The following is a 14,677-nucleotide window of genomic DNA, read 5'->3' on the forward strand; positions in this document are numbered from 1 at the left end:
AGTACTTCTTCAACCTTTGTTCCCAATCCATGATAGTTTATGGCAGTGTTAATGATTTACCACATTTCCCCTCTTGTGGACAGCTTTACTAGCAGGGGAGAAGTAAGGCAGGTTGAACACAATCATGTTGTAGAAGGACATGCATAAGGAAATGGGGTTTTAATGTCTTGTAAGACAATAAAAATTTTCTCATTGGGAACCAGTAAGTTTGAGAAAGGACCAAACCAAATAGGACCTTTAAAATAATCAATTACTTAATATTTTCTTTTTAAAACACTTCCAATGTTTCTTTTTTTTTTTCCCCTGCATTTTTGACCACAAGAAGGAATGCATGCTGGTTATTAAAGTGGCACTGTGCAATCAATGATCTCAAGCCTTGAAACAAGAAACTTTATCCATTTTTGGTGGTGTGATGATTGTCCTGGGAGGGATGGCTGTGTTGGGAAACTTCCCTGCTCCTGGCATTAGCTTTTGGCACTGCCACAAATACTGCTGGAGGATGATGTGAAGATAAAACAGCAGGAGAGCCTTAGGGCTGTGAAAGAACCTGCTGCTCAATATTCAGATCCTTTTGAAAAATTTGTTGTGCAGCATCTGCATCAGTTGGAATTGAAGATGTCATCCCCAGAACAAGACAGACACAGCATTCCTTGAGCCCAACAACACTGCCCCAGAAATGGGGGCTCCTCTGCCCCTGCCTCTTCATTCAATGAAAATCAATCCAGGCACAATCAGAAGGATGTGTTTCCCTAGTCACTGTTTTTTATTTCCTTATCAGAAAACTGTTAAGTATGAAGAATACAAAAAAATTGTCATGTCATATAGCAATGAACACAGACACAGATTTTTACCAGGTTTTGTAATGAAAATGTGAAGTATTCAGAGACCTGGAAAGAGAACAAACAGTCACACACATGGATTAAATTCCCTCTTCTCTGTCTCCTCAGCACCAGTCACTCTCAGGGCTCAATCCCACTGAAATTCAGTGTTCTCCAGTCATTGCCAATGTAGAAGGAGAATCTGCACTCTGGATTTGCCCCCTCATGATTTCCTCTCCTCTGCTTTCTTTGCTCATTGCTTTCTATCAGTGCTGACACAGCCCTGTTTTTCCCAACAGAAGAACCTCCAAGATTGTAAACATGGGGAAACATTGCATATTGATTCTGTCTGCTGCTAGGCAAGGCACTCTTCTTTCACTGGATTAAACAGCTAAACATTTCTTTTCCTGTGAACTGAAGCTTCTTCTCTGGGAAAGCTCATTGGCACTGACTTGTTAATAGGAGCAGAAAATTTCAGTGTCAGAGCTTTGTCTTTGCAAGTTTGCTGTACCTCTGCACCTTCCAGAGTCACTTCTGCCAATTGTGGAGTCCTGGTTTTGCCAAGAAAATAGCAGATCCTGTGTTTTCAGTTTATAACTGCAAGCTTGGAGGGACTGACAAAGATCTTATTTTCTCTACAAACCGTGTTTAATTTTTTTCTGCAGAGGAATTAATTCAGCTCACATTTCAGGAGCTGGAGAGAACCACCAAGTTCATGCTGCACCCTGTACTGAAGGTGATTTTTTGGTGGATTCTCTCTTACTTAATGAGACTTCTGGGCATTACAGTAACAAAAGAGCAAAAATGAAGCGGAGGGTTTGTCCTTAAAGCCTAGTGACAGTCACCACTGAGCACTGGCTCTGCTCTAGGGCTGCCTGCCCCTTCTTTCCACGGTAGTTCAGGCGGTTGAACTCCTCCTTGACCTGCAGCATGGTCTTTCCTTTGGTCTCTGGCAGCACCAGGAGCACAAAAATAGCCATGGACAGACAGTAGGTCAGGAAAATGATGAAACAGAAATTGCCAAGACCTTGCTATAGGAAAACAAAGAGAAAAAAATGTGCAAAATGAGAAAAAATGAGAAAAAAAAAATCTTGATTTCTTTCTCTTACGATATAGAGTTTCTGGGTTTGTATTTACTAAAAGAAGTTGGTCAGAGATTTAATTGATATAAATCCTGCTTCAAATAACATCTGACAGTGTCAGTGCCTCTGTCACTGCATCGGTGCTGCCTGTGTCACTCTAACCTGTGTAGAGTTAGCAGTATTTTGTGGGTTTCCTACACTTCCAGTAAATACCTAGTGAAAATGGAAGAGGCCATCAGAACTGTGATTAATTCAATTAATTTGGGCTCTGTTGCATGAAGTGCTGACAAGAGATGCCTCCTCTGGGTTCAAGCGGGGTCTAAATTCCTCTGAACTGAAACAAACACCCTGCTTTGCTTACCACAAGGAAAGGGAACACAAGCCCAAGGATGAAGAGCTGGATCCAGTTCACAACACCATTAAATACATAAGCAGCTGGTCTGTAGGACTGAATAAATATTTCTGTGATCAAGGGGCATACGACTCCACCTGAAAAAGATATTGAAGAAAGAAGGAAACTTAGAAATTTTGCAAGATGCTTTCTTACCTCATACTTCATTTTGCTGCATGAGTCCATGGCTTTGAGTGGCCTGGAAGTGTCTGAAGTGGTGCTTGCTCTTCAGTGAAAAGGCATGTAGGAATGTAATAGAAAATGAATTTTTACTTCTGCCATAGTAGGGAGGGAAATACCAACACCTGCACTGGGTCAGAAGTAGGGATTCATGCCTGTGGTGGAACAGCTATGCTGGGATCTCTCCTGAAGGCTGCAGTGAGGAAGGAAAGAGTGAATAAATGAAAACATTCCAGTAGAAAATACCAACCTGGCCCAATGCCAAAGCTCATGATGAAAATAAAGACAAGTGCAACAGAGCAGTATGGTACCCAGAAAAAGGAGTCCTGTGGTAGGAAATGAAAAGCAAATAAAATCAGAAAATAAAATTTTATTTACCTAGCTCAATTACAAATGCTCATCACTACTAAGTAATGTCATTATTTAACATAGATCTATTTCCTCTACTTTCAGAAATGTCATGAGATAGCCTTGGCAGTGATCTTGGTTGTGTAAAGCTACTGTCTTCAATCCAGCTGTACATGGCTGGGAGCAGACCTCTGAATATGATGGTTAGCCCCAAAAATCATCTACTCACTAAAAAGTGATTTGTGGGGAGGGAAATAGTCCTGAGATCTGTCAGACAATAAAACCTGGGCACAGCTCTGGTGCATCAGAGGGGTCTTACCTGCAGTGAGAGTGTGATTGTGAGCAGCCCTAGAGCCAAGGCCATCACAGCATAGTTCTTCCACAGCAGAGTCTTCCTCCCTGCACGCTCGATGAGGAAGCCCTGCAAGAGGAGGAGATGGGGCAGCTCCCAGGGCCAGCCTGGGGCCAGCCTGGGAGCTGCTCCACCTCTGCCTTCACAGGGGCCTGAGCAGCTCCAGGAGCTGGGACCCCCAAGTCTGGCCCAGGATGGGCTGTGATTTTGATAGAAAGGCTCTCAGCTTTCTCCAGAAGCTCAACAGAACTGTCCATGTTCATCTGATGGGTTCCATGGTTGATTTGTTACAAAAATCTGACTCCTGAAGCTCCATTTACTGTATTTTTTCACTCCTGAAGCTCCATTTACTCTATTTCTAAGGATCAAAATGAGCAATGTATTACAACAGTACAAAATTCAGCCGAAAAGCCACTTACACACAGAACTGTGGAGAGGATCTCAGTGGTCCCAATCCCCAGGGAGACATAATGGGTTTGAGCAGGGGGGATTCCAGCCTTTGTAAAGATGCTGTATGCATAAGAGTAAACCTGGAAAGAATAGACATTTGTGAAAGCTGTGCACATGTGGCCATGTTTATGCTAGCATCTGTCTTTTGGGACAGTGTTGCATGGCTTTGCAAGGGTTCCTCAGGGTGAGAGAGATAGAGACGAGAATCTTGCTTCATGATCAGAAGGCTGGATTTATTAATTTATTATATATAATACATTAAGACTATACTATCAGGAATAGAGAGAAAAGTTCAGAAGCTGCTATCCTAAGAATAGAATAGGAATAGAATCCACAATGTTCTGTGTCGGAGAATTTTGCTCAGAAATGGCTTAAAAGGCAGCTGTGAGAAGCAAATTCTCACAGCCTGTTTCTGTAAACAGCAGAAGTTCTCAAGTTGTTTTTAATAACAAGTAAATATCTTGTCCTTGGATAAGGTATGGGAAAGCAAAAGTGACAAACATGAAGGCCTCGAGAACCTTTCATACCAGGGTTCTCAGGCAGTTTTCTCATAACAGGTAAACATTCTATCTTTGGCTGTTTTGGGAAAGTAAAAGTAAGTTTTGAGAAAACAAATCTTGGTATTGAAAACAAAAGGAGGGGTTGGTGTGTAATCTCTGACCTGTCGTGAGCTCGGATTTTGCAATATGCATGAAGTGAATGAACACGGTTATAAAAGGTGTCTGATTTGGTCAATAAATCGAAGTCGATGCTCATCAATCGGATGGTCGTCTCCCTCCACTTCAACAGTTCTGTGTCCAGGCAGAAAGCAAGAAAGCTCTCCTGTGAGTGGTCAGTAAATCCAAACACTCACAGAAGACCAATCACAGATGCACCTGTTGCATTCCACAGCAGCAGTTAATCATTGCTTACATTCTTCTTCTGGGGCCTCAGCTTCCCACAAGAGGAAAAATCCCAAAGAGAGGATTTTTATGAAAAAATGTTGGTGACAGGACAGAAAATAACTAACCAGACCTTAACAAAATAGAAAATAATCTTATCCTAACAGCATAATCCATAGAAATGCCTTCAGAAGACACTATAACACAGCTCTAGACTTATCCCAGGTCCCAAACTTCCAGGGGGAAAGACTGTAACAAACAGCACCAACAAATCCCTCCTTAGGGCAGTGCTGCCCTCACTCCCAGGCCCTGGCAGAGGCTGCTTTGGCTGAGGAGCCTGCAGGGGCAGAGAGGGCCCTGCACGTACCACGTTGGCCCCCAGGAGCTGGATGCAGGACACCACGAGCAGCAGGGTGATGAGCTGCCAGCGCACGGCTCTGTCCCGCAGCAGGTCCCACACGCCCTTGGCCTTCTGGCCGCCGATGGCTCTCTGCTCTGACACCATGTCATTGATCTCAGCCATGTGGTCCCCGTCCCCCCAGAGCTGCTTCACAGCTGCAAGGACAGGACAAGCACACACATGAGTCCAGAAGATGATTTCCTGCTTTGCAGAGTATCTCGTTAGAACATCATGCTCTTTTCTTGTGTGACCTTCCTAGAGATCAGGGCTCAGATATGACATAGGTCCAGATTTACCCATATATCTTAATATGACCTCACTTGTGGCCACATTTCTCTTCACATAGAAAAGCAAGGCACAACTTCCCGAAGATTTTCTAGGATTCACATTCTCTGAACCTCAGAGAAAGAGAAAACAATTCTTATCTCATTTACTGCTCCTGTGTTTTAGAGGAAATAGAATGCATTGTAGAAGAGTGTTTACCTAACAAGAATTGGTAATTAGATTCTAGTGTGAGTCTTTTAATTCATGAACCAATTAAATCCACATGTGTGTCGAGACTGTCAACTGAAAGTCACAATATCCTGTGCAGTTGATGCAGTATTTGTGCAGTTTCAGTTTAGATGTAATGTAATATAGTGTAAGGTAATATAGCATAATATAGTATAATAAAGTAAACAGTTAACCTTCTAATAGCCATAGAGTCCTCCTCTAAAGGTCATTTCTCCCTTTGTTGGGGTTGTTTTAATTTTAATTTCTGACACTGTCCTTTGGCCAATAGCTGCTGACAGTCTTGCAATGTAAGTCACACTTACATTCTTATCAATCCTTCCCTGAACACCTTCCTGCTAAAGGTGCTGTTCTAGTGCACACTCCAAAACACAGACAAGATAAAATGACTCCTACATATAAAAAATAAGTTTACATTAAGGAGTTCTATCTTTTGATAGTTAAATACCTATTGTATTTGCAGGGAGTGCCCCGACGAAGGCAGGAATGATGACTCCATGTTCTCAGAAGGCCAATTTATTACTTTATAATGTTATATTGAAGAATACTGTACTATACTATACTATACTATACTATACTATACTATACTATACTATAGAATACAGAATAAATACTTACTGAATTCTAAAAAGATAATAATGAAAACTTGTGACTTTCCAGAGTCCTGACACACCTTGGCACTGATTGGCCAATGAAACAAAACAGCTCAGAGCAGAATCCAATGGAACAATCACCTGTGGGTAAACAATCTCCAAACACATTATCCCTGATGAGCAAAACACAGGAGAGGCAAATGAGATAAGAATTGTTTTCCTTTTTCTCTGAGGCTTCTCAGCTTCCCAGGAGAAAAATCCTGGGCAAAGGGATTTTTCAGAAAATGTGAATGTGACACAAACAGAAGAGGCTGACTTTCATTTAAGCTGAAGATACTTCCAGAGTCAAAACACCAAGAGTCTTTTTCCCACCTGGACCTTTCTTCCAGGCTCACCTGGGGCTTTACAGTGTTTTCTCCTTTTTCCCAAAATGAATGCTTTAAGGCCCATTTCCTCACCTTTGATGCATGCCTCCTTGTCCTTCAGGTCAATGAGCAGGTAGCGGGGAGAGTCTGGGAAGAAGGGGAGGGTGAGAAGCTGAAAGAGGACAGGGACTGCATTGGCTGCCAGCAGAACGGGCCAGAGAGCCTCCACTCCAAGAACTTCTCTGGAACAAAAGCAGCAGGGTTAGAGAGGCTGAGGCACGGTGTGAGCAGAGGCAGGGCCAGGCTCATCCCCAGCCCTGCTGGCCGTGTCCCTGTTGGGATCTTTTGCTGGTCAGAGGGACCCCAAGAAAAGTTAGAAAGTCTCTTTTCCCAGCCCAGTGCTTGAAAAAGGAGTCAGAGCTCTTCATTTCTCGGTCTCAAGGTTGTTCATTGTTTCTTATCTATAGAAAATTTTCTCCTGCCCTGCCGAGGTCCATCCAGCAGGACAGTTCCAGGCACTCTGCCTGCCCCCAGGGCAGTGTTGTGTCTTTATACTAAAAACTAAGTGTACAATGTTTACAATTAGTTCCCAATACCCATCACCTATGTTAGACAGTGAGCTTCTACTCTAAACCAATCTGTGAGTGCCAACATCACAGCAGGAGATGGAGGCCAAGAAGAAGAAGGAGAAAGGCTGGACACACCCAGTTCCCTCCATCTTGCTCCTGAACCCCCATACCAAAACCCTAAAATCTACTTTTCCACCCTGTGATAACTTCACTATTATTCTACCTAAACTGTTGTGGCTTGCTGATCTTCATCTAAGGTTGGTAATTTGCTCCATGGACCACAATCAAACCCACAGGTGTTGTGGGCTCTGTGCCAGGGTCCCTGAGACCCCTGGCAGGGTCCTGGACAGCAGAGGGATGTTCTGGGGTCCCACATGTCCCGGCAGCTCCTGATGGGAGTCTCTGGCAGGGAGTGCAGAGGGGCCCCACCTGCAGCACAGGAGCTGCTCAGTGCTGGCACAGCAAGGCCACCCCGTGTCCTCCCTGTGTCCTCCCTGTGTCCTGAGGGCTCACAGGTGTGAAAAATGCCTATTTTATGGTTGGCTTTGTGCAAATATTCAAATGAATATTATATGTGCTGTGTTAGAAAGTTATGCTCTATTAATTCTCTTAAGTAGTGTGTTGTTAAATATAGTTTTAGGTTATAACAATATGTTAAAATAGAAACGATGCTATGGAGGATACTTTTTTCTAAAGAAAGGACTTGCACTGAGATAGCAGCCACAGGACACCCAAATCCTTCAGAGAAAGAGAATTTATTGCTCCATTATCAGGAGAAATGAACTTCTTCCTGCCTGGCTTGGGCAGGATGATGCCATCAGGCTTATGAGGAAGAAGCTGACACTGCCCAGACAGAATCCTGTGTTTAAATGGAATTTATGCGTCATGTATGAGGTGTATGAATATGCAACAGGCTGTTGCTTTTAAGGGTCAATCCTTGTTAACAGGTGTCCCTCTTTTGGGCTTATTTTGTCCAGAAAAGGTACCCGGACATCCATAACTCTTTGTTTCTATTGTCACATATTGTCCTAATTCAAATTGTCCAAATTATTATGACTCTAATTGCATTTCTATTTTTAAAACCATTTTATTACTATTAAACATCTAAAATTTTAAAAACAAGTGATTGGCGTTTTTCACACCGGTACCAACAATCCCAACACAAGTGCTAAGGAAAACCTGCAGGGGCTGATCCCTCTGCTTCTCATCCAAATAGGCTCCATTATATAATTACCAGATCTGTGAGTTACCAGACTGGTACTGACTGCCCTAAATAGCAGCCCCTGGGCACAGGAATACATTGATATATGCATGTATTTTAATAACAGAAGAAACTGAGTATGTTTCAGACTCTCTTACCTGAGACCCAGAGCAAATCCTACAAATTTTCCAAGAGCAGAGAAGGTGGAAGCTGTTATGGCAATCAGCCCGCGGAGCCTCCGTGGGGCACATTCCCCAGCGTACATGATATGGACATTCTGAGTCAAACCTGCAGGGACAAAGGGCTGTGAGGGCCATGCAAACCCTCCCAGCTCTGGTGTTTTGGAGGGCACCACTCTGTAGGGTTGGCTCTCAGATTCATTTTGATCTGTGCTGAGGATGTGGCTGCCTGACATGAAGCATGTGCCCCATAAGGCCAATATTTGCTAAATATTTCACTAAGTAAGTGTGGGCCTGTAAGAAATCCATCCTTCAGCAGGCTGGCCTTCCTTACATTGTTTCCTACAGCCCCATACACAGACAAGGCTGTGGTTACTCCCTCTAGTCTTAAATGACATTTTTCAGTGGCTATGTGCCTTATTTTCTGCTTGAAACCACCAAGCTGGCAAATGCTGTACATTCTCTTAGCTCAGTGAATTAATTAATTTTTATCCTCTCAATTTTTTTTTTCTGGTTAGTATTATCTTTATCCAACTGCTCAGAGATCAAAAGCACTGACAGAATGTAACCTTCTGAGGCATCTGGGAATTAGAATTGAAAATTCTAATTGAATTGGCTTGAAAACCATTGCCTTGTCTGTAATGTGGAGGGCAGCATCAGCCACAGTGAAAAGCAATAGGAGCCACAGAGGCCAGTTCTCTATGGAGTGAGCATGCTTCCCTGAAATATTGTATGTTTTGGCTTTTTCAGAAGTTGGCAGTATCTTTTGTATGGACTGGATGTAAAGATAGAAGAAATAGAAATGGAGATGCCATAGATAACTAATTTAATTATGTTTGTGGTTTCTTATTTAGTTAAAACTGCACTCAGCTATCACGCTCTCTGCAGAATGTAGTAAAAAATCTGTGATCTGTTCACTCAGCCTGGTGAGTCCTTGTGACCATGAGTCACTGCTCTTCCCACTCTTTAATACCACAGGTAGGAATGGCAATTTACCTCCACAGACTCCAGAAAATAACCTTCCAGCAATGATCATCTCAAAAGATCCACAGAGCCGGCTGAGTCCCATCAGAGCTGCACCCAGCAGAGCAGGGATGTTGGAGAGCAGCATGGCCTTCTTCCTGGAATTCATCCAAATTCATGTCAGCATGGGCACTGCCCTGGCCTCACTCACAGCCTGGCAGGAGGCCATGAGCTGCACCATGGTACAGACCCAGTGCTGGCTTCTGGGACCAGCTGGAGTAAATGGGAAATGGCAAAGGGGAAATGTGATGGTGCTCACAGGGGTCCGAGGATGAGGGAAGAGATGAGGATCTGACTCCATGTTTCAGAAGGCTGATTTATTATTTTATTATATATATGATATTAAAACTATACTAAAAGAATAGAAGAAATTACTTCATCAGAAGGCTGGCTAAGAATAGAAAAAGAAGGAATGATAACAAAAGCTCGTGACTCTCAGAGAATCCGAGCCAGCTGGGCTGTGATTGGCCATTAATTAGCAACAACCACATGAGCCCAATCCCAGATGCACCTGTTGCATTCCACAGCAGCAGATAATCAATGTTTACATTTTGTTCCTGAGGCCTCTCAGCTTCTCAGGAGGAAAAATCCTAAGGAAAGGATTTTCCATAAAACATGTCTGTGACAGGGAAACTTGTCACAGACTGATCAGTGAGTTGAAGGTTTTGATGCTCCAGTAGAGTCAATATGTATACTGGAGAGCAAGCTTTGTGAGTGGCTGTCTCTGAAATTCTCCTTAAAATGCATGTACTTCTTGTATGGCCTCCCTGGACTGGATTTGTTTTGGACTTTATAAGGCAGAGGGTATGATTTTCCTTGTGACCACTGGCAGATTTTCCATTCTGTGCCTTCACTATACTGGTCTTATATTGGAAACCCTGGGCTGCTCCCAGTGCCACATTCTAGCAGTGTTTCTCCTGAGACACAGTTTATTTCCCTGCAGCAGTGGCTGTGAACAGAAGGGCTGGTGTAACCCTGCCTACCTTCCAAAGCGAACACACAGGAACCCAGCACAGGAGGAGCCCAGGAGCCCCCCAATGCTGTAGATGGACACAATGAGGGACCACATCAAAGTGACCATATCTGCACTGGGAGAGGAGCCATATCTCTTCAGCCAGGTCTCATGGATGAAACTCTGGATGTACTTTAAAAGAAAAAAAAAAAAAAAACAAACAATGGACTCGTCAACATGTTTTTGCATAATTGCACTGCTTTCTAAATTCTCTTACCTGTTTATTGGTGTTTTTGGTACATTTCTATCAATAACCTTGGTTGAAATCTCAGTCCCAATGGAATCAATGGGAATTTTGCCAGTAACATCCTGGAGCTCATGTTTTAGCAAAGAGATTCAGTGAATAAAGATATCAATATTAAATATAAATTGTGAATTCCAGTGTGGGAATAGCAGGCTGGTGTTCTGTTTCTGTGCTAAACCCAGATTTTTTCCTCTCCCTGATCTTTTGCTGCCATTCCCACTTGTCTGTGGTGATAGTTTGAGCTCAGTGTCCTTGGTACCATCCAGGATGACAAACAGCATTCCCAGCTTTCCTTTTCCAGCTGCAGGTAGGAGCGCTGACCTCAGTCCTTCCCTGCCCTATTTCACCTTACAGCCACTTGGAAATAGTGTGGGTGGTGAAGCACATGGCACTCCCTGAGGGATGGAGAGAGGAGAATGCCCTGGGAGCAATTCCACTCAGGAGGAGGAAAATAGCTGATTTTATGGATATTATTCACCCTTCCCTTTCCCAGTTCTGTCACATCAGACAGAAGTGCAAGCCTCATGAAATTTAAGAGCAGTAGCAGCTACTATTAGAACAAAGAAACCATGATTCTTTCTAATTTTGAAAGCAAAAGTAACAAGTTAGCCATTGCAAATAGAGGCATGGATGCCTGAGAACAGTGAAACCCTGGTAGCTCACTCTTTGAGCTCTCCATGCTTACCTCAGCAGGAGAATTGATAATGGAGACCTGCAATCCATAGTGGAAGGTTCCAGTCATGCCCAGGACAAAAGCCAGGAGAAAAAGGTTGTAGCTCATTTTCTTGCAGAAAATAAAACCAGCAAACAACAAACAGGTGCAGCTATCCAGACATGCCTCCAAATGTGCTGTATTTTCCTTGGGAGCTCCAGCAAGGTGAACAGTGCCACACACCTGCCTCCTCTGAGACCAGGAGCAATAGGAAAGCACAGCTACTGAGGCACAGGGCAGTGGGAGTGCTGAGCAGAGGCAAAGCCCACAGATGCCTCCCAGAATCCAGTTACACACTTCAGTGCTCCAGCCCTCAGCTTTGCCATCTTAATCTGCACTGTCACACTTGGGGGAGCATAGTGCAATGTGCAAAAGCTTTTTGTGAACAATTCCGTCTATTTGTCCTTTCTCCTCCTCCTTTCCTACTTGTTATCTCACCTAAATGAATATGTTGCTCAGTGAGTTGGCTGAGACTAGATAAACATGTGGGGATTGAAAGTTTCATGGTTTATTCACCTTTTCTTAGAACTCTCTGGTAGGAGGTGTAAGAATTTAGGACTGCACTAGATGCACCCCAACCCCTCCCACTGCTCCCTCTTACTGGGGATATTCTGGCCAGCAACAGGAGAGTGATGCTGCTCCTCTGTGCCTGGAATATTTCATGTTCAAACGACTGCCAAGCACTTCCAAGCCAGTTTCTAATCAGGGGAATGTCATTGCTTGAATGGACAGCAAACCTCTCCACACCAACTTACATGCAAAGGCAGTCACACCCACTCGCAGTCTGGGTCTTTGCTGATGCTTTCTTTGGCTACTGTGGAAAAAGTTCATTTTTATATAGAGAAAGAGGAGCCTGAGATAATATTTCAACACATCACTTTGTATGGGAATAAATCACATGGGACACCATTTTCTTCATGGTGGAAAAAAGCCATTTTTTATTCACATAACTCCTTTTTTATACAGTTTTACAGACCTCATGTGATACTCCAATTAGTTAATAGTTTTCTTGCCTATTACTTTATTGGTTAGTAACAAGTTGTTATTCTCTATTGATTGGTCACTTAAACTCTCAGTGTCTACCTGCAGGGAGAGTTGTTTGTGAAACACAGTTTTCATTTTTCTATCTAACAGTGCAAGAACAGTTTATGCAGGAATAGATTGTTATGTTAACACATTGCTCACACCTGGACTGCTTTCACGTGGGAACTTGCAAAATGCTGGCTTTGACAAGGCCAGCCACTGATTCCAGGAGAGCAAGCTTGATTTTATGAAGCCTTTCTCTATGATTTTCTACCTTAGTGCAACAATTTTGTTCTTTCACAGTGTTAAGGCTCCCTTTGGTTTTTCTGAAGTTCTTGCTGTGTGGTTGTTGTGTTGGTTCCTGATGCAGCTGGGGAGCTGTGTGCTCCTGTCAGGGCTCTGGGGACAGGAGGAGCTGTGGGAGATGAGCAAAGGACAAGGAGGAAAGCACTGATGGAAGCCAAAGTCCAAGGACTGGTGCAAACTGGAGTGGGCTGGCTTGGACTCCTCAAGTGTTACTCTGGGTAATCAGTGACCACAACCACAGGAAAAGTTCTGACTGCTACCTTGAGCCTCAGCCCAGAAAAGCCCTTTGAAGCCCTACTTGGCCTGTGCATCCAGCTGACTGATAATTGACTCTTCAAGAGTAATGGTCAGTGGCTGAAAGTTCAAGTCTGCGTCCCTATAATATATGGCAGATGCTAGGAAGGTTTAATGTCAGTTTGAAATCCTGACTGTAACATCTTTCATTTTAGCCATAATTTTTGAAGGGCAGTGTCCAAGATGGTTCTGTTAAAAGGCTTTTACACGTTATTCAAACAGCTTAGGGGGGAATTGCCTCTCCTGGTGAGTGGCTGCCCTTGGTGGCTCCCCAGGCTGGGATGTTGGGTGTCCTTGGAAGAACCCCAACACCAGCTGGGTGCAAGTGAGAGCTGGCTTGTGCAGAGGAGCAGTGTTTGAGGACAGCAGCAGTACTAGTATTCCCTAGTGTTGATGGTTATTAATTAATCCAACAGAGCACAATTATTTGATTTGCAAACAGTAGTATCAGCTGTGAGTCTCTGAGGATCACTTTTCAAGATGTGGTTTTGCCTAACACCTTATATAAGAAAATGTGAACAAGTGTCATAGATTTCTCAGTTGAAGGTGTTGTAATTCAGTATCATTAACCAACTTGTTAAATATTTCAATTAAAATTTAACAACTTAGACCAACTGAAATGTAACCACTGTTTGTGTTCGCTTAATCAGTTTATAGACCCCTGATTTCAGGCCACAGTCAGAAAAAAATGCTGGAATTCATGTTTTCTGCCACAGGACTGGCTGTAAAAGTCAGGAAGCCAAGTAAATGTGTAAATGTGTAAATGTGTATCATTTCTGACCAAGCCTGTTTCATACTGCCAGGAGCAGATGGCCTCTGTCCTTGCAGGGCTCTGGGAAAATGCAGTCCTGACTCATGGGAGCAGCCACAGCAGTGGCCAAGGGGAGCACCTCTGGACACTGGAGGACTTCTCTCTTCTCTGACCTTTATATCCCTTTATGCTCCTCTCCCTCAGCCCAGGCAATCTCCTCAGTCCATCCCTGCTTCCTACCCTGCAGCTCCCCCTGATCCACTTCCCTGTCTCTTGTCCTTCCTCTGGTCCTCACCAAAGAATTACACTATATTTTGCCACCATCATTACAGTAGTGGCACTTTTTGCTTTCATTCTGTGTTTCATTCTCTCCCTCTGCTCCTCCCTGCTCTCTCCAGACTATAGTAATGAAAAGTATCTCTCCAGTTCCCAATTCTATGGAGTCCTGCTCTTGATTGTCTTGTCTTAAAATCCTGCATACTTCAAAATCTCAGTGTTTTCCAAGAGCAGAGGTAGCTGCTCTTGCCCATGTCTATATATGAATGACTTCTGAAATAGCAACAATCACAAAGGAAAAAATGTTTCTTTTTTTTTTCATACATTATAAAATTTGGGTAGTGAAAGAGTATCACGGACATATTTTATGAAAAATCCTTTTGCTAGGATCTTTTCTCCTGAGAAGCTGAGAGGCCTCAGAAATGAAATGTAAACAATAATTATCTGCTGCTGTGGAAGGCAACAGGTGCATCTTTGATTGGTCTCATGTGGTTGTTTTTAATTAATGGCCAATCACAGTCCAGCTGTCTCAGACTCTCTGGTCAGTCACAAGATTTTATTATCATTCCATTCCTTTTAAGCCTTCTGATGAAATCCTTTCTTCTATTCTTTTAGTATAGCTTTAATATATAATTTTCTTTTAATATAATATATATCATAAAATAACAAATCAAGCCTTCTGAAACATGGAGTCAGATCCTCATCTCTTCCCTCATC

General features: G+C 43.2%; 1 protein-coding gene across 1 annotated transcript; it reads right to left on the bottom strand.

The window, feature by feature from the left end:
• Positions 1–753: 753 nt before the first annotated feature.
• Positions 754–14,644, bottom strand: LOC102068169 (solute carrier family 2, facilitated glucose transporter member 11). Its single transcript, XM_005493333.4, has 11 exons — positions 11,284–14,644; positions 10,326–10,486; positions 9,316–9,440; positions 8,299–8,428; positions 6,464–6,612; positions 4,870–5,057; positions 3,591–3,701; positions 3,139–3,240; positions 2,722–2,797; positions 2,262–2,389; positions 754–1,849 (listed from the first exon to the last, which is right to left on the bottom strand). Exons 1-11 carry the CDS (start codon positions 11,377–11,379, stop codon positions 1,643–1,645), a joined length of 1,473 nt encoding a protein of 490 aa, XP_005493390.2. The 5' UTR covers positions 11,380–14,644; the 3' UTR covers positions 754–1,642.
• Positions 14,645–14,677: the final 33 nt, after the last annotated feature.

The sequence above is a fragment of the Zonotrichia albicollis genome, chromosome 18 (genome assembly GCF_047830755.1).
Source record: "Zonotrichia albicollis isolate bZonAlb1 chromosome 18, bZonAlb1.hap1, whole genome shotgun sequence".
In the NCBI taxonomy this organism is placed as follows: domain Eukaryota; kingdom Metazoa; phylum Chordata; class Aves; order Passeriformes; family Passerellidae; genus Zonotrichia; species Zonotrichia albicollis.

Bases quoted from the DNA above. Each gene is read 5' to 3' on its own strand.
- LOC102068169 (XM_005493333.4), bottom strand. From the start codon at position 11,379: ATGAGCTACAACCTTTTTCTCCTGGCTTTTGTCCTGGGCATGACTGGA. The intron at 10,487-11,283 runs GTAAGCATGGAG...TTTCTTTTAAAG, and splicing joins TTATCAATTCTCCTGCTGAG to TACATCCAGAGTTTCATCCA. The intron at 2,390-2,721 runs GTTGGTATTTTC...TATCTTTTTCAG, and splicing joins GAGCTTTGGCATTGGGCCAG to GTGGAGTCGTATGCCCCTTG.